The sequence below is a fragment of the Ipomoea triloba genome, chromosome 7 (genome assembly GCF_003576645.1).
Source record: "Ipomoea triloba cultivar NCNSP0323 chromosome 7, ASM357664v1".
Taxonomy (NCBI): Eukaryota; Viridiplantae; Streptophyta; class Magnoliopsida; order Solanales; family Convolvulaceae; genus Ipomoea; species Ipomoea triloba.
The window spans coordinates 11,024,076-11,047,377 of NC_044922.1; the positions used below are offsets into that span (position 1 = coordinate 11,024,076).

Below are 23,302 nucleotides of genomic sequence, written 5' to 3' on the forward strand. Positions count from 1 at the left end.
CATTCGAACCGGTCGGCTTGGATGCTACGAGTGATGGCGAAGGCGATCTCCAGCCCTGGCCAGTCGAAGGGCGATTTCTGACGGATAGAATGGTGAAGTTGGAGTACATGCGTCAGGTTCTTGCATCAGTTTGGAAGCCGGTTAAGGGAGTTCAGATTACGGAGCTGCGGCCGAATCTTTTTATGTTTGTTTTCTTCCATTTAACAGACATGCAGTACGTACTTGATGAGGGTCCCTGGTTGTTCGAAAACTGTACCCTAGTTTGCAGACAAGTGTCGGACGGGGTTCTCCCTGGTGACGTTCCTCTCAAGTCGGTGGACAAGTGGGTGCAATTGCATGGAGTACCAGTCGGCTACACATCGTCTGTGATACTGGAGCAAATTGGGAACTATCTTGGAGCATTCGTTAAGGGCGATGAATGGTTTGCGGGAGCTCCTTGGCTTGACTTCTACCGCGTGCGGGTCGCTTTGCTGGTGAGCAAGCCGATTAAGAGGAGGATGAAGCTGCTCAAAAGGGATAAAACTTGGTGTTGGATTACCTTTAAGTATGAAAGACTCCATTGTTTTTGTTTCTTTAAGTATGCAAGGGAGGCGGCCTTACTGATTGATCAATATCCATTTGGACTAGAGCTTCGTGCGGGGCAGAGACGGGGGCCGAGAGCAGTGGGTGATAGTTGGCTGGTGTCGGTCGGAGGACCGCCTCGGTCGGATAATGGTCTAGAGAAGCCTACGACCGACCTCCGTGGGGCTGCGGATGTTCTGGTTGAGCCGAGCAGAAAGGACTCTGATGTTGGTGTCGTCGCTGTTGCCAAGAGTAGAAGGGAAGGGTCGGGTAACAGTGGTCGCCGCCACGGTGGTAGCTCTAATGTTGTTATGACCGACAGTTCAAAAAACTTGCATGTGGCGGGTTCTGGTTCCCAGACCCGCCAGTCATCATGAGTACCCTCAGTTGGAACTGTCGTGGCTTGGGCAATCCACGAACAGTTCACGAAGTGTTGGACTTAGTGTCCCGCAAGAAGCCCGAGTTTGTCTTTTTAATGGAAACCAAGGTGGGACGGAGTCATGCAGAGCGTCTCCGTATCAAGCTTGGGTTTGAAGGATTGTTCTATGTTAACAGTGTTTGTCTGAGTGGTGGTCTGGCTCTGTTTTGGAGAAAAAATAATACTGCACGTTTGTTGAGTTTTTCTAAGAATCATGTGGATGTAGAGGTTAGTATGGCAGGTCTGGGTAGTTGGAGGATGACTGGATTTTATGGATTCCCTGAGCGGGCCCGGAGAAGTGCATCATGGGACCTCTTACGATCCCTAGTAGACAGGTCTACCCTACCTTGGGTGGTATTAGGGGATTTTAATGATTTACTTTTCCAGCATGAGAAGCGTGGTGGTAATCCGCATCCTGACAGCCTCCTACGCGGCTTTGGGGAGGCAGTCGATGAATGCAGACTGACTCAGTTACCTATGCAGGGTTATCAGTTTACCTGGGAAAGGGGAAATGGCACTCTTGATTGGATGGAGGAGAGATTGGATAAAGTTCTAGCTAGGGCGGATTGGTGCGAAGCATTGCCAGATGCAACCGTGACTAACCTGCTCACCCGTTCTTCTGATCACTCGGCTCTCTTTTTGGGAGTAAAGGAAGATAGGCAAGGCTGGGGAGGAAGTCGAAAAAACTTCAAGTTTGAGATGGCATGGATTCATGATGAGGGGTGCAGAAAACAGGTAGAGGAGGCATGGCTGGAAGGAGTTGGGGAGGGGTTGCTTGGTCGGCTGCAGCACTGTGGTGACAGGTAGCAACGTTGGGGTGGTGATCATTTCCATAAATTCGGTGAAAAAATTCGAAATTTACGGAAAGAACAGTTACACTTCAATGGGCGTTTGGATCACCATTCTCTAGGTGAGTACCAACGTATTGAGGCTGAGTTGTGCCGACTAGAGACTCAAGAAGAGGAGTTTTGGAGGCAAAGAGCAAAACAACACTGGCTGAGAGGTGCGGATGCCAACACCAAGTTCTTTCACAGGTATGATTCTTCACGTAAAAAGAAGAATACTATTTCTAGATTAAAAAATGAGTCTGATGTGTGGGTAGAGGGTGATGAGCTGCATACTGTTGTGCTCGACTATTTTCATGATATTTTTGCACCAAATGTTCCCTCCTCCTCCACTATAGACTCTTTTGTTGCATCTATAGCCCCTCGGGTCTCCCAACATCAGAATGAGGCTCTTTTAAGGTCGTTTGTGGTTGATGAAGTCAAAACAGCCTTATTCTCTATGTTCCCCGATAAAGCTCCAGGCCCTGATGGTATGAATCCAGGTTTTTATCAACATTACTGGGATGTGGTTGGTAGTGATGTTTCAACTTTTGTACTTAAGTGTTTGAATGAGTGCTTCTTTCCTACTGGTCTAAATGACACGAATGTAGTACTGATTCCTAAGAAAGCCTGCCCAGAGAGGGTGTCTGATCTCCGCCCTATAGCACTATGCAATGTGGTTTACTACAAGATTATGGCCAAGATGGTGGCTAATAGAATGAAACCTCTGTTAGGTGAGGTGATTTCTGACTCTCAAAGTGCTTTTATACCTAACAGACTAATCACATATAATATTCTGATTGCTGCGGAAGTGGGTCACTATCTTAACAGAAAACAGTGTGGCATGGTTGGTTGGGGTGCCCTAAAATTGGACATGGCAAAGGCATATGATCGAATGGAGTGGCCCTATCTACGTAAGATGTTACTGGCATTGGGTTTTTCTGCTCATGGGTAAACCTGGTTATGCTCTGTGTGACCACTGTTTCCTATAACTTCCTGGTAAATGGTAAACAGGCTGGACAGGTTACTCCGACTCGGGGTATTATGCAGGGAGACCCCCTATCCCCGTATTTATTCATAATCTGTGCTGAGGGCCTTTCTTTATTACTATAGCAGGCTGAATCCAGAAGGGCATTCTATGGCTGTAGAGTCGCTAGGGGGGCTCCCTCTATCTCACATTTGTTTTTTGCAGATGACAGCCTCCTTTTCTTTAAGGCAACAGTTCAGGAGGCGGGGGTTATCAAGCAGTGCCTAGTTGATTATGAGAATATGTCTGGACAGGCAGTAAACTTCCATAAATCAAGTGTGTGTTTTAGCAGAAATACATCTGAGGATGCAAGAGATGAGGTAGCATCTGTCTGGGAGTTGAGAAAGCACGAAATTTTGGTAAATACTTGGGCCTCCCATCCTTTATTGGAAGGGATAAAAGGGCAGTGTTCTCTTATGTTGAGGATAAAATCAAGCATAGAATTGGCTCATGGAACAAGAAGCTCCTTTCACAGGCAGGTAGGGAAATACTCCTCAAGAGTGTGGCCCAGTCTATGCCTACATTCTCCATGAGTGTCTTTTTGCTTCCGGAGTCGGTTTGTTTGTCAATTGAAAGAGCCATGAATCGGTATTGGTGGGGATCTGGGAATGAGAGAGGAATTCATTGGAAAGCTTGGGATCGCCTGTGTATTCCTAAGTAGTATGGTGGACTGGGGTTTAAGGATTTGAGGGCATTCAACCTTGCAATGTTAGGCAAACAAGCCTGGCGTTTCCTAACAAGGCCTCATTCACTAGTAGCAAGGATCTATAAGGCCAGGTACTACCCCAGAACCTCTTTTATTGATGCCACTGTGGGAAATTGCCCGAGTTTCTGCTGGAGGAGTATCATGGTTGCGCATGAATTAATTTGTAGTGGTGTGAGGAGAAGAGTTGGAGATGGAAAATCTACTTTGATCTGGGGGCACCCCTGGTTACCAGATGATCCTACTCCAATGGTCCAAACAGCTATGCCTCCTGAGCTTAATGGTTCCTTAGTCTCAGGACTTATTAACCCTTCATCCGGAACATGGGATGATCAAATTTTGCGAGACATTTTCAATCCTATTGATGTGGAACGCATTTTACAGATTCCGGTTAGTCCTCATTATGAGGATTCTTGGTTTTGGCTTGGTGATCCCAAAGGAAGTTATTCAGTAAAACATGGTTACAGGCGTATGATTGGAGATTTTGAAATTGCCCCAGGGAATTTTGACAAATGGTTACATCTTTGGAAGATTAAATGCCCTGCAAAGTGGAGAACCTTTGTTTGGAGAGCCCTCTCCAATACCCTTCCCACTACTATCAATTTAATTATAAAGAGGGTAGAGGTAGACCCATCATGCCCAATGTGTAGAATTTCTCATGAAAACACTATGCATTCTCTTGTTTTATGTGACTACTCAAAGCTTATTTGGCATGATTTTTGCTTGCACATCCCTAGTGTGAATGACAACGATTTTGGCGTGTGGTTTAGAAAGGCTCTTACCGTTTTATCTGAAGAGGATATTATCATTGCTATAGCAGTTATGTATCACATATGGCGTGCTCGGAATATGGCAGTTTGGAGTGGAGCATTGCCTCTTCTGCATGGAGTGTGGCGTTCGGCCATGGCTGCTGTTTCAGCATGGCGGCAGGTGCATGGTACACTTCACCATCAGCAGCTGCCGAAGGTGACGTCCACACGAGCAGAAGGAGCGCTGGTTCACTGCTACGTAGATGCAGGCTACAAAGCGCACACAAGAACCGCGACAGTTGGGGCGATCCTTCTAGCGCACGATGGAGGATTTCTAGCGGCATTCAACGGGATTTTACCTGCTTGTTTTTCACCTCTTATGGCAGAATCACTCGCATGCAAAGAAGCTCTATCTTGGCTCAAAGACCGTGGCTTGACATCCGCACATATCTACACCGACTGCTCAATGCTCAAGGACTTGTTAACTACGCCACAACCTACCCTTTTATCTTATGTTAGCTTTTCTATTGATGCCTCTAGGGCTATTATGTCTGTTTTCAATACTTGTTCAGTTAATTTGGTTCCTAGAGCTGCTAATCGAGCAGCCCATGCTCTCGTAGCATTAGCTTTCTCGCAGGAAAACTCGTTGTTTTGGGATTCTATTCCCCCTGACTCTATTTCTGGTTTAATTTAATCTACTCTTGAGTTTGGTTTTCAAAAAAAAATAAAATTGTCACAAACTCAGTCGGATGGTATCCTGAACCTACTTCATAGCGAGGCAACTGGGGCTCCGATGGAGTGAAGAATGCAAATTGAACACTAGCTCTTGGTCTTTGCATGGGATCGCTCCCTCCAACCTTTTTGGAAAAAAGAAAATCAAAATTTAAAATTTTGACAAGGAATGCAAGTGAGTTTTTTATATTTAATAATATTTTTATAAAAACACACGTACATTTTTATATTAATATCAACAATACAAACCATATTGTTTGAGCTTCAATTTGGTTAACAAAAATACTTCAGTTAACCAAATACAATAAACATTTGTAACCATGTACTCGTATAGTCGTATTTATGACCAAAAAAACAGCATATGCTGAGGAATATAAAATAAAAGAATTCCTTCATTTTCTACCATATTTCTTACCCTACTTTTCATTTGCATGTCTACATGCTTTGACCTTTATCCTTTGCCTAATAACAGTCAGTGTATTGGAGAACTGAAGAAATTTTACAAAATATCATGCTCTGACACCAAAACCTCTGAACCTGATGACTCCATCTTCTTAATCATGTCTTCGAGCGCTTTAAGTAGGTTAATACACCAATGCTTGTTAGTACAACTGCTCCAGCAAAAATCCCGGGAAGGAGAGAGACTCCTTTAGTCTTTTCCACAGTGGTGGTAGTTGGTGGTGGTTGTGTTCTCTTTTTGTGTGAATCAGGTAAGTCCAGATGCAATCTCAGGACCTGCACACGAAATGTAAGGTGGTAACAACTTTGAAAACTAAATATTAGGTCAATAATTCATCCAAAAGGCTAAAAGATGGTACAAGAGACACAAAGGCAAGCTCAAGTGCAGGCTCAAGGGTACAGTTGTGTATACTCATAATCTAAAAAGATTAGATCACTCACCGACTAAAAGATTAATATTTTACCCATTCCCCCTGCCTCCAAGGCAAAAAAAAGAAAAGACTAGAGTAAAGAGATGGAAACATAAATTGTCTCCCAGCATTGTTAATGTACACACTAATTACTTTAATTGATCAGAGATGAGGCAATTGCAAATGAATATTTGCATTACATGACATGATCATGAATGCACTTGCATGCACAGTCAATGGATTCATGCATATTAAGGAATTGGCATTTTCTTCTTTTTTCCCATTTCAAAATTTAAGGTTTATCCATAGTGAGAAAGGAGTTACTGTGAAGACAACAATATATTTTCTCAGAATTTTTTCCACTCCTACTCCTTGACTACATGGGGTATTTTCACTTTTGGTCCTTGACTTTGATTTGTTCCAATTTTAGTCCTCATTTCATTTTTAGTCTAAAACTCTAAGTTGCCCTTAAATACAATAAGGTGAAATTTGGTTAAAAAGTGAAGACACTTTGAACTAAAAGGGGAACAACAAAGTTGAGGATAGAAGTAGAATAAACTCTATGTTCCCATGTATTTGTACTTTCCCCAGGCAGTTTTTTCCTTTGGCCAGTAAGCCAGTTAGAGCATTTTGTTGTAAAGATAGAGAAGGAATGCTGTATATCAATACAGACAATGAAGAATGGAATTTCAACAGCAGTACTTAGAACAGATTTGAGGTGGCATGGATATTGAGGTCCATCTATGGGTTGGGAGAAGGCACTTAAGAGTTAAATAGCCTGTCACGAGTTGATTTGTGCATACATGTGAATATTCCCACTTTCCCTCTTCTCCTATTTATGTGTACTTATATGTTTGCATAGAAGCATTGATATGGTAATTACAAGTTTCAAATTCCAATTGTTTGACATTTCCCTTCCCCTTTCACTCTTCTCCTGCTTAACTTTCATTGGGAGGCTAGTGATGTCATTTTGTCCACCCAACAATGAGAATGATTTTATATTTCGATAGAGTGCAGTATGCTTTTCCCACAGCTTAACCAATTTAATCTGATGAGATCATCATAGAATTGTTTTTAACATAAAAGGTGAATGCATTAGCTAAATTAGCCGGGCAATGTGTCTTCAAAAAACTTAAAATGCATAAGATGAGATAGATTGATTATTTTATAGTGCACTTTTATATTTATGGAAGAATAATAGAATGCCGAATCCAATGCAAACATAGATCATAATCATACCTTCAATCCCACTGATCTGGCATGGCTAACAGCACCAATAAGATCAGTATCAGTTGTCAGCAGAACTTTGTCGCCTTCATCATCTTCATACTACACAAACAAGAAAACAAACAAACAAAAAAAAAAGGAATGTTATACCAGGAATAGGAAGAGGTTCGAGTGAGAAGAAAGCCTCAGGTGAGAAATGAGATGAATCTCAGCCCTAGATCAAAAAAAAATTCGTCACCTACGAACTTCAACAATATGCTCGGGAAGAAAGGGCAATGTGCACTGAAAGGCAAAAAATGAGAACTGGAGGCACAAAGATGTGAAACAATTATTGAAAAAATTAAATTTAATATTGGATCTTCAACACAAATCATAAACGACCATAAATAATAAACAAACAAACATTCAACTCAAATTAGTAATTAGTTATCAAGATTAATTGATCTTTTAAAAAAAAAGGTTCGTCATCTACAATTTAAAAAAAAAATGCGCTGGAAGGTACAACAATATGCTCTGGAAGAAGGGACAATGTGCACTGAAACTCTAGAAAGGCAAAAATATGCACTGTAAGTAAAAAAATATGAAACAACTATTGAAAAGACTAAGGGTGTGTTTGGTTCGCACATGGGAATCGGAATCGGAATCGGTATGGTATCAAATACTTGGTAAGGGTAATGGATTTTAGTGAAAGTATTTTGCATGTTTGGTAGTAGGGTGGAATGAGAATGATTATAAATAGTTGGGGAAGAAATGAAGAAGGGAAATGAAACTCTTATTTAAAAAGGGTATGGGTTTTTCAATTAATGGGATATTCCAAACCCATAGTAATATTATAAAAACCTATCAACCAAACAATAACAATCACTTTGATACCCATACCTTATACCAAAACCTGTCAACCAAACACACCCTAAATTTAATGCATGATTTTCAACACAAATCATAAAAGATCACAATATTCAACTAAAATTAGTAATTAATATATATATATATATATATATATATATATATATATATATATATATATATATATATATATATATATATAACACCTATGATCTAAAAACTGGAAGGCTAAACAATGTTCTCAGGAAGGCTCAACAATATGCCGTCTAAGGCAAACAATATTCACTACGAAGGCACAACATTGTGCTCTGGAAGGCATAACAATGTGCGTTGTATGGCATAACAATGTGCTCTGGAAGAAGGGACAATGTGCACTGAAAAGCAAAAAAAAATTAACTTACACAAAATTATAATAATGTCACCGCGTTTTTCTTTAAAAAATCTCCAATTTGGACCCTTGATTTGGTCTCAATCTATGGATATAATTACATCACATTTCTCACCTAAGGCAATTGTTTCACATGATCCTATATATATATATATATTAACATAGGGGAAAAAGGAAAGGAAGGTACATCTTTCATATTTTCAGGCTTACCAAAATTTGTAGGTGATCATGAAGATCAGTTATCCCGATCCTTTGAATAACAGTAGAAACAAGCTCAGCTAAGTTTTCTGTGCCTGAAAAACGTGAATGACAATAGAGATATTTTAGAAATAAAATGAACAAAGTATTTCCTCGGCGCATGTATATTGTTAATTAGAAAAATCAGATATTTATGCAATAAAAGAATTCAATATTTCTTATAAATTACCTCATCACACCAACAAATAAGAAAAATGTAGGTTCATACATAACTAGATAACTGGAAGTATTAAAAGTGTTGCACTAACGGTGACAAAAAACAAAAACAAGATACAAGTAAATGTCTTCCAAGGGACAACAAGAATATATAACTAAAATAAACCTGAGAGGAAATAAGTTACTCCATTCCAAAAAGATTGTCCCATTTACTTCAACACATTTTAAGGATATTGGAGAAAAGAGTATTTTCCTCTTGCCTACAATGAAAGTGTAACATTTTGAAACATACTAAAATAGAAATATAGACATCTTGTTCAGGACAGAGGGAATATTATATTAGAGAAATATTCTACTCCATGCCACCAAGATTTGGAAGTTTTAGGGTTCTGGAATAGGAATCACAAATCTAAATAAGACTCACCAAAATTAAATCTGTGCACTCGCCCTTTTAGGTCCTCAAATTTGAAGGTAAATGAATTTCCAAGACCCAGGGATGGATATGAAGACTTCCCTGGTTCTGTCCAATCAGATGTCATCACTGCAGACATAGACATCTCACTGCATAATAGGCCATTTGTGCAGGTTTAGTTTTAATCTAGGTCATGAGAGTAAAACACATTTTGGACACAAATATCATAATGGTCATAACATAAGGTGCATTGTGATATACATCTTTATTATCAGTAAAACATAAGAAAAATACCTTTGCGTGTCATAATCATCTGTTGGTTCCACATTAAGCGCAGAATCCCAGAACTTTTGCATTACTGTATTTGCAACATCATTAACAGCACCAGAGCTATTCTCAACCTGGAGAAAACATGCACATTAACTTAGATCCTTCAGATATTCCCTCCACCCTGCCCTCTATTGAGAGATTGACATTCATAAATCTTATAATAATAGAGATTTCATTTCTGTCTAATTTCATTATCCAAGGCCCAAGCTGGAGTGCCAATGAGAAAGGATTTCAGGGAAGGATCAGAAATTCCTCAACATCTATAATATATTTGGTTATCACCCAATCTGACCAGAAAACACTCACAAAAATAAGGATCAATAATTCATATAAAAGATCATAATGATTTGGTAGACCATGGAGGCAAAGAAAACACTTCAAGTAGTTCAATTGGCAGCCAGAGGTAATAACAAATCGGTTACAAAGTGTGGACATTATCATCATTAAGTATTACTGTGCTGACTTCAGATCACTCTGCAGATAAATAAAAAGATACCCATAAGACGTAAAAAGTTTATCATAGGTTCACTTACCATGGAAATTGCTGCATGAGTTATCTGCAACACATCTACAGAAGCAACAACACTTCCTTCTGCCAAAATAGTTAGCTCTTGAAAGTTAAGTCAGACGTTTCTCAGAATATAAATATACAAAACAGAGCAAAATGTACACATCTCACCTCTATCTAAAACAGGAAGGTGCAAAAATTTTCCATCATGCATTATATGCAGCGCTTCAAGTATTGGTGTCTCTAGTGTTGCACATTCAGGGTTTGGTGTCATTACCTTGAAAAAGAAAAGGCCAAATCAAATTTACATTAAAGCAGATATAAAATTCATCATGCCATCAAAATGAAAAACAGCACCAATCACAGAATATGGTGTTAACTGTTATTATTTGCTCTTTACATGCTACCAATTAAAGCAGAGCTTCATGATTGCATCAAGATGGGCAAGTAATAGGGTGAAAAGTATCTATGTGTACTTAATAATCTGTATAAGCATTGACCTGCTGCACCTGCAGGATTGCATCAAGAAACGAAGAAATAATAAACGGGAAATTCTGATGGAAGTGTCAGAATAGGAGCAGCCTACAACACTATGCTAGTAGAGAACTGGAGCTGACGCAAAATGTCTGACAAAGAAAGTAGCTGCCTCTGAAAGATCAAATGAGTCTTCAATAACATAGGCAATTATCAAGCAAAAATTTATGATTTCATATTCTACTTGTCCTATGCTCCTAGGGAAAGCAAACATATAACATAACAAGTTAAAAAGATAATAGTGGTGCAGTTGCAGATCCCATCGCAGTGTTTGTATAATCATGTGAATAGTTTGAGTGCATTCTTATTAATTATTACTAAAAGAATTTTCTTGACAAATCTTAACAGCGTGAAAAGTTTGTGTGCATTTAATCTGCATGCTCTTGATATGGTGCTACTAATTTTGTGCACATGTGAAAAGAGTGCATCTTTCTTCTAATTGTTTCTTAAACATATTTATCAATTAAAATATTGATTTAACTGTGCATTTTTGTTTGAAAGAAATTTACTAATATATGAATAATACTCCCTCCATCCCATTTTATGTGTCTGGTTCAGTTAACGAGACTTGACTGAAGTTATTTTTAATTCAATTTTTCATAATGTTAAGTTTAGTATTAGTACATAAATTCATATATTTAGAAACTACATTAAAAGTACTATTAAACACAAAAAAAAAAATCAAATTTAAAATAATTAAAAAATACTAAAGAAAATAAGCAAAGAATAAAGAGTTGGTTTGATCAATGGATAGTAAACAAGGAGTAAACAGGAAAGGTAAAATGGGACAGAGGAAGTAGTACATCATATTGACAACATACTGGAATTCCGCCATCTATAATATGAGTAGAAAATCAATGAATATTAACAATCTAGTGTTTACAATTTCAAGTGCACAAAATGCACTGCCTACAAATTTACAATGCACAGAATGGTGACAAAAAAGGCAAAGATGCTTTATAAAATTCATTTCATTAAGAAAAAACATTCTTTTGCTCACTCTAGGTTTCCTTTCACTTGTAACATTAAAATTACTGAATAACATGTTAATGGTACATACAATATATGGCATGATATTAGATCCTTTAATGCAACTTGCACTTTTGCACAACTTAAATTTACATCTGCAAGCGTACAGGGAATACTTTACTTTTCTCATTCCTACCAACGGCAATCACTTAAAAAAAGCAGAAAACTGGAAACTTTTTGAAATTTTCCTGATCCTTAAACCCTAAGTATACTTTAAACCTGCTGTACCACCTTGAACAACTAGATTCTTACAGGTTTGAGTAACTGCAGATAAGAAATCAGAGCAAAAGACAGATGAAGTAAAGATAAATACATAAATAATGGTTTGTATCAATAAAACAGATATTTTTAAAATAGGTGCCATAAGAAGAAAACACGTTATTTTTTTGTCAGCTAATGAAAAGGTAAGCCACAGGACATGATTGAAACAGCTCATTGGATGAGATTTTCAAACCTTTTCCACCAGTGTCAGCTCCGGGGAGAGGTTTTGAGCCACAACACGCATCAGGATGTCCTTAGAACTGCATATCATTCCCAACAGACTTGCATTAGAAATCCTTCAATTATAATACCATTGGTAGCATATGTACAGGTTGGGTGGGTCGAAAGGGGTTGAAAAAAAAAATTAGGTGGCTTTCAACTCACCCAAATTAAGTATGGGTCATTGGGGATATGACACATTTTTTACTCACTATAAAATTTTAGTGATGTATATTAAAACTTGATTATTCATGAAAGTTCATATTCAAATATTACAAGATAAATAATATGATGATATTTTGAATATGAAATAATGTTTTTGAGTTAATTTCATATCATTTCCTCTTAGCACATTTTAACCCCTCTAGAAGTAGGTCAAATTCAACCTGCCCAAATTGCCACCTCTATATGAAACACAAAAAAGGGATGACATCCCCTTGATATAAATTCAAGTCATGAGAACTGCAAAATGTAGTATATTAAGAAGTTTGAGGAAATAAAAAGATTACGTTAGTATCCCCTGAATCTTGTTCCCAGTTATAACTATGACTGAATTAACCCGCAACTCACGCATCTTCTTAGCAGCAACTTGCACGGGATCTGATGGGGATACCATTGCAACCCTGATATCATTAAAAGCTACAAACTTAATCATGCAACAACAATCAAAAGAAAATTTACATCCTGAAAATGAGAAGCGAAGCAGTGAGAAAGTTCAACTTTTTACTTGGCATTTTCAGAAATGATTGTTGACAAAGCGGGTTTGAACATGCGCTCCCTAAGTATTTCGATGAAAGCAGATGGAGCTGAATAAAAACAATGGCAAAGCAAAACAAAAGTTACACATGACCAACCATATACACAAAATATAAGAATAATAACAGATCTTAGAAATTTTTGTGAAATCATGAATGAATTTTGTATAGACAGCCACATAACTAACCACCAGAGAAATTGTTTCCCCATTGACGTTCCACTCCTTCAACAGCTGCTGCAATGGCACTTCCCTGCTCTGCAGCCTTCTCCATTCTTGATATAGCATCATAAAGGCATTTTGTGATATCCAACAAGGCTATCACTTCACCATTTTCAACAACAGGAAGGTGGCGGAATTTCCCTATAACAATGAGATGAAAAAGAGGGGTGAAGAGAAAACTCAGCCAGAAACATAAGAGATACAGATGAAAATTAAAACGGTTATCTGTATAAAAGTCAATTCAACTTAAAGCATCAGTAAATCATTGTATATCAAATAAGTGGTGGACGTTGGAATCTAGTACTAAAACCATGAAACTATCTGTTACAAAAAATTAAATCAACCCATCTCTTTCTGGCAGCCACCTAACATCTCACATGCCTCCAAGTGCCACCATAAGGTCCACAATAACAGCAGTTATCACATTAATACATTATGCATGAGAACTTCCCTGCCAACCTTTTCCAGCAAAACTTTCCAATTTGATTCTCCGGCCTTTTTCACACCCTTTCTAGTCCCTGATACATTTTGCTAGCAGTGTCAATGTTGTCAGTCAACAAAAAATTCCATGAAAATTGTTTCTGATGGATAGACCACCTCTACCAAGAACGGCAAGAAGTCACATGGATCACAAAACTTTCATTCTTGGTCATATGCAGTGAGTTCTGATTTATGAGTTAAGGAATCATTAAACACTAAAATCAAGAGCTCATTGAGATTTCAAACTACAAAAAGCCTGTATGGGGAATATTTTGATTGGCAGCTGTTGATCATTTAAATTAGGAGCTTGATAAATTTAAATCAGTAGACAGTAGCTGTTGAACATTTAAATAGTTCAGTGTTTCAATCATGATTTTACACTGTGATCATGCCTAGGAGTATTTTGCTAAAACCTTTTCTGCATTCTTATCTTTACACGGAACCCTTCATGAGTCTTCCTATCTGGATACTCCTCAACAAAATGGGGTTGCTACTTAGTTGAAATAGGTCATACCGTCATACAGGCATACCAAGCTTCTTCGGTAGAAGTCCCTCATCATTTCCGCCTTTCTCGAGTGATTCCATCCTTGACTAATGTTATCTTATAAACTGCATCCTTTCAACTGTTCTGCATCAAAAAATTCCTCATAACTTTGCTGTGTTCCCAAAAATCTGTATATAAGCTTCCATTATGCATCTTTGGATGTACTTGCTTTGTGAGGGATCTCTCAAGTTCAGGATTAGTTTTTAGCTAAATCTCTCAAGTACATTTAAGGGCCATTCTCAGCTTCAACAGGGGTATAGGTGATACTCTTCTAATTACAGAATTTCTACATGTCTGATGGTGTGCACTCTTTGAATCTACACCATTTTTTCCCACTAATTCTAGATACTACTATACTAGATAAGCCATACTACCAGAAATGATAAATTTCCCTTACCATCCTATGCTGAACCATCCTCCAACAACCAGTATACCATCCTCTTCAGACCCTCTTATATCTCCATTCCAATATTCATTCCAATGTCATTCCCTACCTCCAACCAACAACAATTCAGTGGAGGATAGTGCTCAACCGACTACCAAATCTCTTGTGTCATGTCCAACTCTAGTCCTTGATCTAGTTGCTAGTCCCCTATTGCTACTCAAATAGATAAAAAGTGTTACTCAAATTCCTTACCTTATATATGTATTGCCTTTCTCCATTGTATTATGATTCTATCTATTTTTTGTCTTTTTGCTTTCATTGCTAAGTTACTTTGGGAAGCAATGTCTCATTCTGGGCCACAGCAGGCTAGGGCTGATGAAATAGCCTCCCTTCATTCCTTCAATGCTTGAGAATTGGTTCCTTTACCTAGTTTTTGGCTTTCAAAGAGTATGTATAGTTAAAGTTGGTCTTGATGGTCTAGTGGACATGCTTTAGGATCATTCATAGCTAAGGGTCACACTTAGATCTTTGGTATCAATTATACTTGTACTTTCTTTCCTATGGCAAAGATAGCTTTTGTTCAACTCTTTTAAGGTTCCTAAACAAGTTATTTAACAACATTCCTTTCATGTTTGACTTTCTAAAAGTTTGGAATAGAGTTTGATTTTACCACACATTTTGAGATGTCCCATAAAGGAATTTCACACAAATTACTCTTGGAGAAAAATACAATAAAGTGTCCATGAATCATACTTTCCACCCCTTCCAATAAAAAAAAGGTGTTGAAGCCTTTATAAAAAAGAATATGCAAATGAAAAATAATGATACTAAGTGTTGGAAAACTAACAGCAGACTCATGCTGGAAATTCAAGTGTCATTCGGTTAGTCAAGTCCCTTAATTAACATGTTTTATAGTGATGAGACTCCCATTGCCTAGATATGCATATCTGCCTTGTAATCATTCGATCTATCGAAGTAATCAATCAACCAGTCTACTATCATATCTCATCTCTTCCTCTGTAGTAATTATATAGTAAATACTTTATTTTAATTGCTTAACATATATAGCTTCTACCTTACTGTCGCTTGATCACTATTTGCTATTATTGGACCTTCCAACTCGTTAATTCTTAACACAAAGCTCTAATATCTATCAACTTAATTTATTATCATATGAACATATGATCAACACATGGTATCTAAGAACGTAGAATTTTATCTCAAACATCCATCCACCAGGTGGAATGAAGTTAGAAGAAAAAAATAATAATAATAATAAGTAGTGATCGGTTGTAATACTGTAAATGACAAACATTTATACCAAAGTAAACAATTTTCATTTTGCATCTAATTATCAAATGCAATAAGTTATGAGCTAAAAGAAAATTTTAGCTAACTAAACATCTAAATCATTAAAATTACGTTAACAAGGTCAGTCCTCCCTGTAACTATAACTAATGAAGAAGTCTATGATGATGGTTCCTTGAAGACTGGCAACACAAAAAGTATTTGATAAATTCACTAACTGAAGAAGTGATAGGGCTAAGGTATTTCTTCTAGAAGCTAGATCAAATCAAAGAAAATAGTAACACCTACTAGAACAGCACTCTCTTGTAGAAGGGAAGGGTCAGAATGTAACCTTGGACCATCTTCTGAAGTGCCTCAATAGCCAATGAATCCGAAGTTACAAATATGGGGTTCCTTGTCATGACCTTTGAAACTATCGTCTGCTCAGGCCTCAGCTCCTCAGCTATAACCCTGGTTGCAATATCCTTTCATATAATAGAAAACACAGAATGCAATGTTAGTAATTGAATGAAGAGTCCTTTAAGTTATCAAATTAATGATTCAATCCAGAGGCCCTCCCTTGTTGGTAAGGGGCATATGAAGGTTTCTCTATTTCATTTTCATTTACTTATACTTCCCACAATATATATATATATATATATATATAAAGCTAAATCAAAATAAATTTAAAAAACACTTGATTCAGAGGGAATGGGAAGTGATGTCATGTTTTATAAATCTGTTTAGAATTTTTTTCCGAATCATGAAACCTTGCCAATAAGTAAACCTTGTCAGTGACAATGCCAGAGAGCAAAGCATTGGTGTCAGTGAGTAGGACAGCATCCACACGCCGTGCTGCCATACGGCGACAAGCATCCGATACGGTGGTACCCTCTGGAATTGTCAACGCCTTGGACAGTCTCAGCTTCTTGACCGTTCTCTCCCCACTGAAAGGCCTATAAGTAGAAAAGAGAGCAAATTTACATATAGAAAAACATTTGTACCAATCATCTCCTGCCTGAGTCAGAACAGAAATTAGAATGTGCCGGACAATGGTTACTTACAAACTAAACTCTGAGAATAAAAAATAAAAAATAAAATTACTACTTTGGTAAATTGTTTCTGTTTAAGAGGAGGGAAAACAGAGAAATAAACATCAATAACTAGAAATGCATAGATAAGTACTTACTGGTGAGCAGGAGAAGAGGGTTTGGCGTTGGTGCCATTAGAGGTGGCGGTTCCATTCTCAGAAGGAGTTGACGATTTCTTGCCAGTTGACGAATGGCGGTTCTTCTGCACCAAACTGTTCCGTCTTGGCGGTGGAGCCGCCGCTGCCAATTGACTGCTCATATTTCTTCGCGCTCAAAAGTCAAATCCCCCTTCCCTTTCACTTCTTTTGCACCACCTACTCCACTATTTACTCAGATATATACGTCCATGTGACAGAAGACGCGGGAATTTCTTCCTGGGTTGGATGAGCAGAATTTGGGTCTGCCCTAACCCTAAATTCCCTGAGATTTCTTCCCTTCCTTTCCCTTTTGTTGACTTGGAATTACACGGAGCTGAAGAGTTGATGGAGACGAATTTCCTCTGAACTTCCTTTTTTCGTTTTAAATCTCAGGTTCAGTATTTTTCAATTTTCGTCGACAGTAGGGAATGTTTGGAAGAGCTTTTCAGAAAAAAAAGACGATTTTGTTATTTCTGGACCAAAATCGGAGTTAAGCCTTTTTTTTTTTTGAAAACAAGGAGTTAAGCCTTTTGCCCTTTGATCTGTGGGCAAGTGGCTTTTACTTATTTTTGAAATTTTTCATAAGTTAATATCTGTGATTTTTTGGAAAATAAGATTTGGCGTGTATGCATAATAAGCGTAGTTGCAAAAACCTCACCTGGGCACTAGGCGGCGGTTGATTCCCTATTGTATCACCCTAAATGGTGGTCTAGGTAGCTGGCTGGCCAGCTCGGTGACCGCTTAGGCATTGACCGCTGATGGGTAAATACCCCAAGGGACTACTGTATGGGTAAATACCCCAAGGGACTACTGTAGAAATACAATGTATATAGTCCATGTATTATTGTACCCCTAAAAGGTCGGGTGTCCCTTAGGAATTGTTAAAGGGCAAGTGACCTTTGGGAAATATTATATTCCCGAAGGGTCAGGTCCTATTCATATATAAAGGACCTGACCCTCCACTGTAATGGCATCCTTTGATCCTGGCCTCTCGACCCTCTCTCTCTTGTTCACTATGGGGTTCTTGGTTCTTCTCCAGGGAGGAATCCATGGCTTTCCTTCTCAATCATACACACTCCATACACTACATCATACACAATCAAACACACGTGGTGTAAATCCGTACCCCGTTTACATTTACACCATCATTGGCGCCGTCTGTGGGGACCGCGACGAAATGCCGTGTTCCTCTAATCAACGGGATGGTGTTCACCACCATCCTCATCACCATTAACAATAACTTCATCGACTAGTTCCACCGGAGTTGCTGACAACTGCGTCGATTTCTACCCGGCCGGAGTCGTTGCTGTCACCACTAGAGAGCTCCACCATGCTGCCGCACCACCATCACCGGATCCAGCTCCATGATGCCGCCGCTCCATCACCACGACCCCCTCCACCGCAGCCACGATGTCTCTCTCTCCCTCCCTCGCTGGAGCAAAATGCCGAAGTCACCATAGCTTCCGCCGTCATCCTTCGAGCAGCTATCACCACCATAGCATCAGTAGAACTCCGGTAGCCGTTGCCGGATTTGGATTTCGTTGGCAAGCTCATTTCCTCCGGCCACCTTCGCCACCCTCTCGGCCATTGCTCCAAACCACCAGGATCTATAATCCTTTTTTATTGTTTTCCCTTGTAGTGGAACATGTAAAAAAAAAAGGGAGGAGAAAATTATGGGGGGTGTCGGTCAAAAAGAANTACCCCAAGGGACTACTGTAGAAATACAATGTATATAGTCCATGTATTATTGTACCCCTAAAAGGTCGGGTGTCCCTTAGGAATTGTTAAAGGGCAAGTGACCTTTGGGAAATATTATATTCCCGAAGGGTCAGGTCCTATTCATATATAAAGGACCTGACCCTCCACTGTAATGGCATCCTTTGATCCTGGCCTCTCGACCCTCTCTCTCTTGTTCACTATGGGGTTCTTGGTTCTTCTCCAGGGAGGAATCCATGGCTTTCCTTCTCAATCATACACACTCCATACACTACATCATACACAATCAAACACACGTGGTGTAAATCCGTACCCCGTTTACATTTACACCATCATTGGCGCCGTCTGTGGGGACCGCGACGAAATGCCGTGTTCCTCTAATCAACGGGATGGTGTTCACCACCATCCTCATCACCATTAACAATAACTTCATCGACTAGTTCCACCGGAGTTGCTGACAACTGCGTCGATTTCTACCCGGCCGGAGTCGTTGCTGTCACCACTAGAGAGCTCCACCATGCTGCCGCACCACCATCACCGGATCCAGCTCCATGATGCCGCCGCTCCATCACCACGACCCCCTCCACCGCAGCCACGATGTCTCTCTCTCCCTCCCTCGCTGGAGCAAAATGCCGAAGTCACCATAGCTTCCGCCGTCATCCTTCGAGCAGCTATCACCACCATAGCATCAGTAGAACTCCGGTAGCCGTTGCCGGATTTGGATTTCGTTGGCAAGCTCATTTCCTCCGGCCACCTTCGCCACCCTCTCGGCCATTGCTCCAAACCACCAGGATCTATAATCCTTTTTTATTGTTTTCCCTTGTAGTGGAACATGTAAAAAAAAAAGGGAGGAGAAAATTATGGGGGGTGTCGGTCAAAAAAAAAAAAGGGAGGAGAAAATTATGGGGGGTGTCGGTCAAAAAGAAGCAATAGAATGGGGGGAAATGTTGTTGTCAGAAGAAAAAGAAGCAATAGAATGGGGGGAAATGTTGTTGTCAGAAGTGGAAAAATAAAGAAATAAAAAGAAGACAAAATAGTTGGTGGCAAAAAGTCAAAAGCAAGGAGGAAATGGTGGAAGCATTTACTGGGGATAATTTAAAAAAAAAATGGTGGGGGGAAAGAGATAGGAAAAACAAAAGAAAGTGGAAAATTGTTGGTGACCAACTATAGCAATCTTGTACTTCTTCTACTTGGACCACCGAAGAACACCCATTTTTGTTTTGGTCATAGCCAACCTGCTTCCTTTATCTTCATTCCCCAAGAAAATAGTTTACTTATTTTCCTCCACCACCCACGTGAATACACTCCAAACCAAGTAGCCTAATAAATTATCTACTCACAAGGTTCAAGGTTTCATACTTTGTAATGTTTATATCTATACATTATGAAGAGGATCCATGGAAAGACAAAATAAAAGGGAGACAACACCAGTACGCCATCACGTTGCCACTCCATCCCTCTCTCTAGCCACCACCGCGACGTCACTGCCACCGCCTCCAACAACGACAATGAACGACGGCGATCTCAGACTCCTCCCATGACAATCGCCGTCCTAGGAGCTTTACCCACCGCCGACCGCTGCCTCGACCAGCGACCTTCAGCGACTAGTTCACGCTTCTTCCTCCGGTCACCACCACCCGCCGCGAATGTCGCCTCCAAGCTCAGAAAATACGTTGGCTCAAGGAACACCCGATCCAACAAACCGCCGGAAAGAGATGCGGTCGCCGGTGACGTCTCTTTCTCTCCGGCAAAGAAGACAGCAAAGAAGAAGATGATGAAGCTGGTTTCTTCTTTCTTCTTCTTAATCCATATAATATTATTATGTATTATTATTATAATGTTAAAAAAAAAATGTATGGGCCTATGGGGTAGCACGGCTACCCCATGTGATTTTCATAAAGTGGGGGACTTTGTCCCCCACATTGCATTTTTATATATATATATATAAAAAAAAAAAGGAAATAGGACAGCCACTTTCGGCTATCCTATTAAAAAAAAAAAGAATTATATTTTATGGGGTAGCACAACTCCTACCTCATGTGCAATTCTTGAAGTAGGGGACTTTGTCCCCCACGTCCTTTTCATAAAAAAAAATAATAAAAAAAAATAGAGAAAGAAGATGGATCAAGATGGAAGAAGGAAGANGAAGCAATAGAATGGGGGGAAATGTTGTTGTCAGAAGTGGAAAAATAAAGAAATAAAAAGAAGACAAAATAGTTGGTGGCAAAAAGTCAAAAGCAAGGAGGAAATGGTGGAAGCATTTACTGGGGATAATTTAAAAAAAAAATGGTGGGGGGAAAGAGATAGGAAAAACAAAAGAAAGTGGAAAATTGTTGGTGACCAACTATAGCAATCTTGTACTTCTTCTACTTGGACCACCGAAGAACACCCATTTTTGTTTTGGTCATAGCCAACCTGCTTCCTTTATCTTCATTCCCCAAGAAAATAGTTTACTTATTTTCCTCCACCACCCACGTGAATACACTCCAAACCAAGTAGCCTAATAAATTATCTACTCACAAGGTTCAAGGTTTCATACTTTGTAATGTTTATATCTATACATTATGAAGAGGATCCATGGAAAGACAAAATAAAAGGGAGACAACACCAGTACGCCATCACGTTGCCACTCCATCCCTCTCTCTAGCCACCACCGCGACGTCACTGCCACCGCCTCCAACAACGACAATGAACGACGGCGATCTCAGACTCCTCCCATGACAATCGCCGTCCTAGGAGCTTTACCCACCGCCGACCGCTGCCTCGACCAGCGACCTTCAGCGACTAGTTCACGCTTCTTCCTCCGGTCACCACCACCCGCCGCGAATGTCGCCTCCAAGCTCAGAAAATACGTTGGCTCAAGGAACACCCGATCCAACAAACCGCCGGAAAGAGATGCGGTCGCCGGTGACGTCTCTTTCTCTCCGGCAAAGAAGACAGCAAAGAAGAAGATGATGAAGCTGGTTTCTTCTTTCTTCTTCTTAATCCATATAATATTATTATGTATTATTATTATAATGTTAAAAAAAAAATGTATGGGCCTATGGGGTAGCACGGCTACCCCATGTGATTTTCATAAAGTGGGGGACTTTGTCCCCCACATTGCATTTTTATATATATATATATAAAAAAAAAAAGGAAATAGGACAGCCACTTTCGGCTATCCTATTAAAAAAAAAAAGAATTATATTTTATGGGGTAGCACAACTCCTACCTCATGTGCAATTCTTGAAGTAGGGGACTTTGTCCCCCACGTCCTTTTCATAAAAAAAAATAATAAAAAAAAATAGAGAAAGAAGATGGATCAAGATGGAAGAAGGANAAAACTCTCCGACCCTTCCGTTTGGGGTTTGGCCGACCTGCACGGATTTGTTCGGTTGAGTGTGCCCATGCCTCGTCATGGCACTTGGAAAAATCTCCGGCTCTTCCGTTTGGGGTTTGATCAACCTGCACGGATTTACCCGGTTGATTGTGCACATGCCTCGTCATGGCACTTGAAAAAGGACCATTGTGGTCGCAAAAGGGCCATTGTGGTCGCAAAAAAATAAATAAAATCCCGCGCTCCCGCGATGAGACCAAAATGGTCGCCCAAATACCGGCTTGGTGAAAAAGATGCCGTTGGCACAAAGAAAAGGACCATTGTGGTCGCAAAAAAAAAAATATAATTATAAAAATCCCGCTCCTCAGCGATGAGACCCCTGTGGTCGTCAAAGCACCAGCTCGGTAAAAAAGATGCCTTTGGCACAAAAAATCTTGCGCAATATAGTGGCTTTGGGTGCCCGCACAGCCCCAAAGTGGTGCATTAAGGTATCCCTCGGAGTGAGGGTTCATTTTTAGTTATAGAAGTGGAGTTAGGAACTAACTTAGAATTTGCATATTAGGATAGGCATGCATTACATGCATATTTGCATTTTTTATCTTATTTTTTGCAGGATTTCTAAAAAGCTCACGGGATATGAAGAATCACTAGGGGACATGAAGAATCACTCGAGATTCAACCTAGAAAAGCTGATCAAGCTGCATAAAACCAAGACAGCCCCCTTTATAGTCTTTAAATGATTACGCCTTTTTGGTTGTACTCTTTTTTCCTTAGCTAGGTTTTTTCCCATAGGGTTTTTCTTAGTCTAAGGTTTTTAACGAGGCAACCAGCGTAAATCACGCCCCTCATGCTCAACTCAGACTTGAGGGGTTCATCACAGACTATTAAGGCATTCAGACCGAGGAGACTTTGCTTGTAACAAGTTGGCCGCCCGGAGCACATTTTACTTCTCGAACCTGACGACTCTCGCAGATTCAAGAAGTGGGGGACTTGTGATGGGTAAATACCCCAAGGGACTACTGTAGAAATACAATGTATATAGTCCATGTATTATTGTACCCCTAAAAGGTCGGGTGTCCCTTAGGAATTGTTAAAGGGCAAGTGACCTTTGGGAAATATTATATTCCCGAAGGGTCAGGTCCTATTCCTATACAAAGGACCTGACCCTCCACTGTAATGGCATCCTTTGATCCTGGCCTCTCGACCCTCTCTCTCTTGTTCACTATGGGGTTCTTGGTTCTTCTCCAGGGAGGAATCCATGGCTTTCCTTCTCAATCATACACACTCCATACACTACATCATACACCATCAAACAC

At 39.7% G+C, this 23,302-nt stretch overlaps 2 protein-coding genes across 2 annotated transcripts; one reads left to right on the top strand and one right to left on the bottom strand.

Annotated features, from left to right (window-relative positions):
* The first annotated feature begins 934 nt into the window (after positions 1–934).
* LOC116024110 lies at positions 935–4,976 on the top strand. Its single transcript, XM_031265012.1, has 5 exons — positions 935–1,775; positions 1,890–2,731; positions 2,818–2,826; positions 2,920–3,309; positions 3,513–4,976. The coding sequence occupies exons 1-5, from the start codon at positions 935–937 to the stop codon at positions 4,974–4,976; spliced, it is 3,546 nt and encodes a 1,181-aa protein (XP_031120872.1).
* Positions 4,977–5,213: 237 nt separating this feature from the next.
* On the bottom strand, positions 5,214–17,429 carry LOC116025150 (CBS domain-containing protein CBSCBSPB3). Its single transcript, XM_031266263.1, has 14 exons — positions 16,913–17,429; positions 16,511–16,679; positions 16,076–16,208; positions 12,995–13,168; positions 12,779–12,857; positions 12,561–12,674; positions 12,026–12,092; positions 10,180–10,285; positions 10,034–10,092; positions 9,465–9,571; positions 9,183–9,319; positions 8,555–8,637; positions 7,123–7,212; positions 5,214–5,749 (listed from the first exon to the last, which is right to left on the bottom strand). The coding sequence occupies exons 1-14, from the start codon at positions 17,071–17,073 to the stop codon at positions 5,573–5,575; spliced, it is 1,656 nt and encodes a 551-aa protein (XP_031122123.1). The 5' UTR covers positions 17,074–17,429; the 3' UTR covers positions 5,214–5,572.
* Between the last annotated feature and the right edge of the window lie 5,873 nt (positions 17,430–23,302).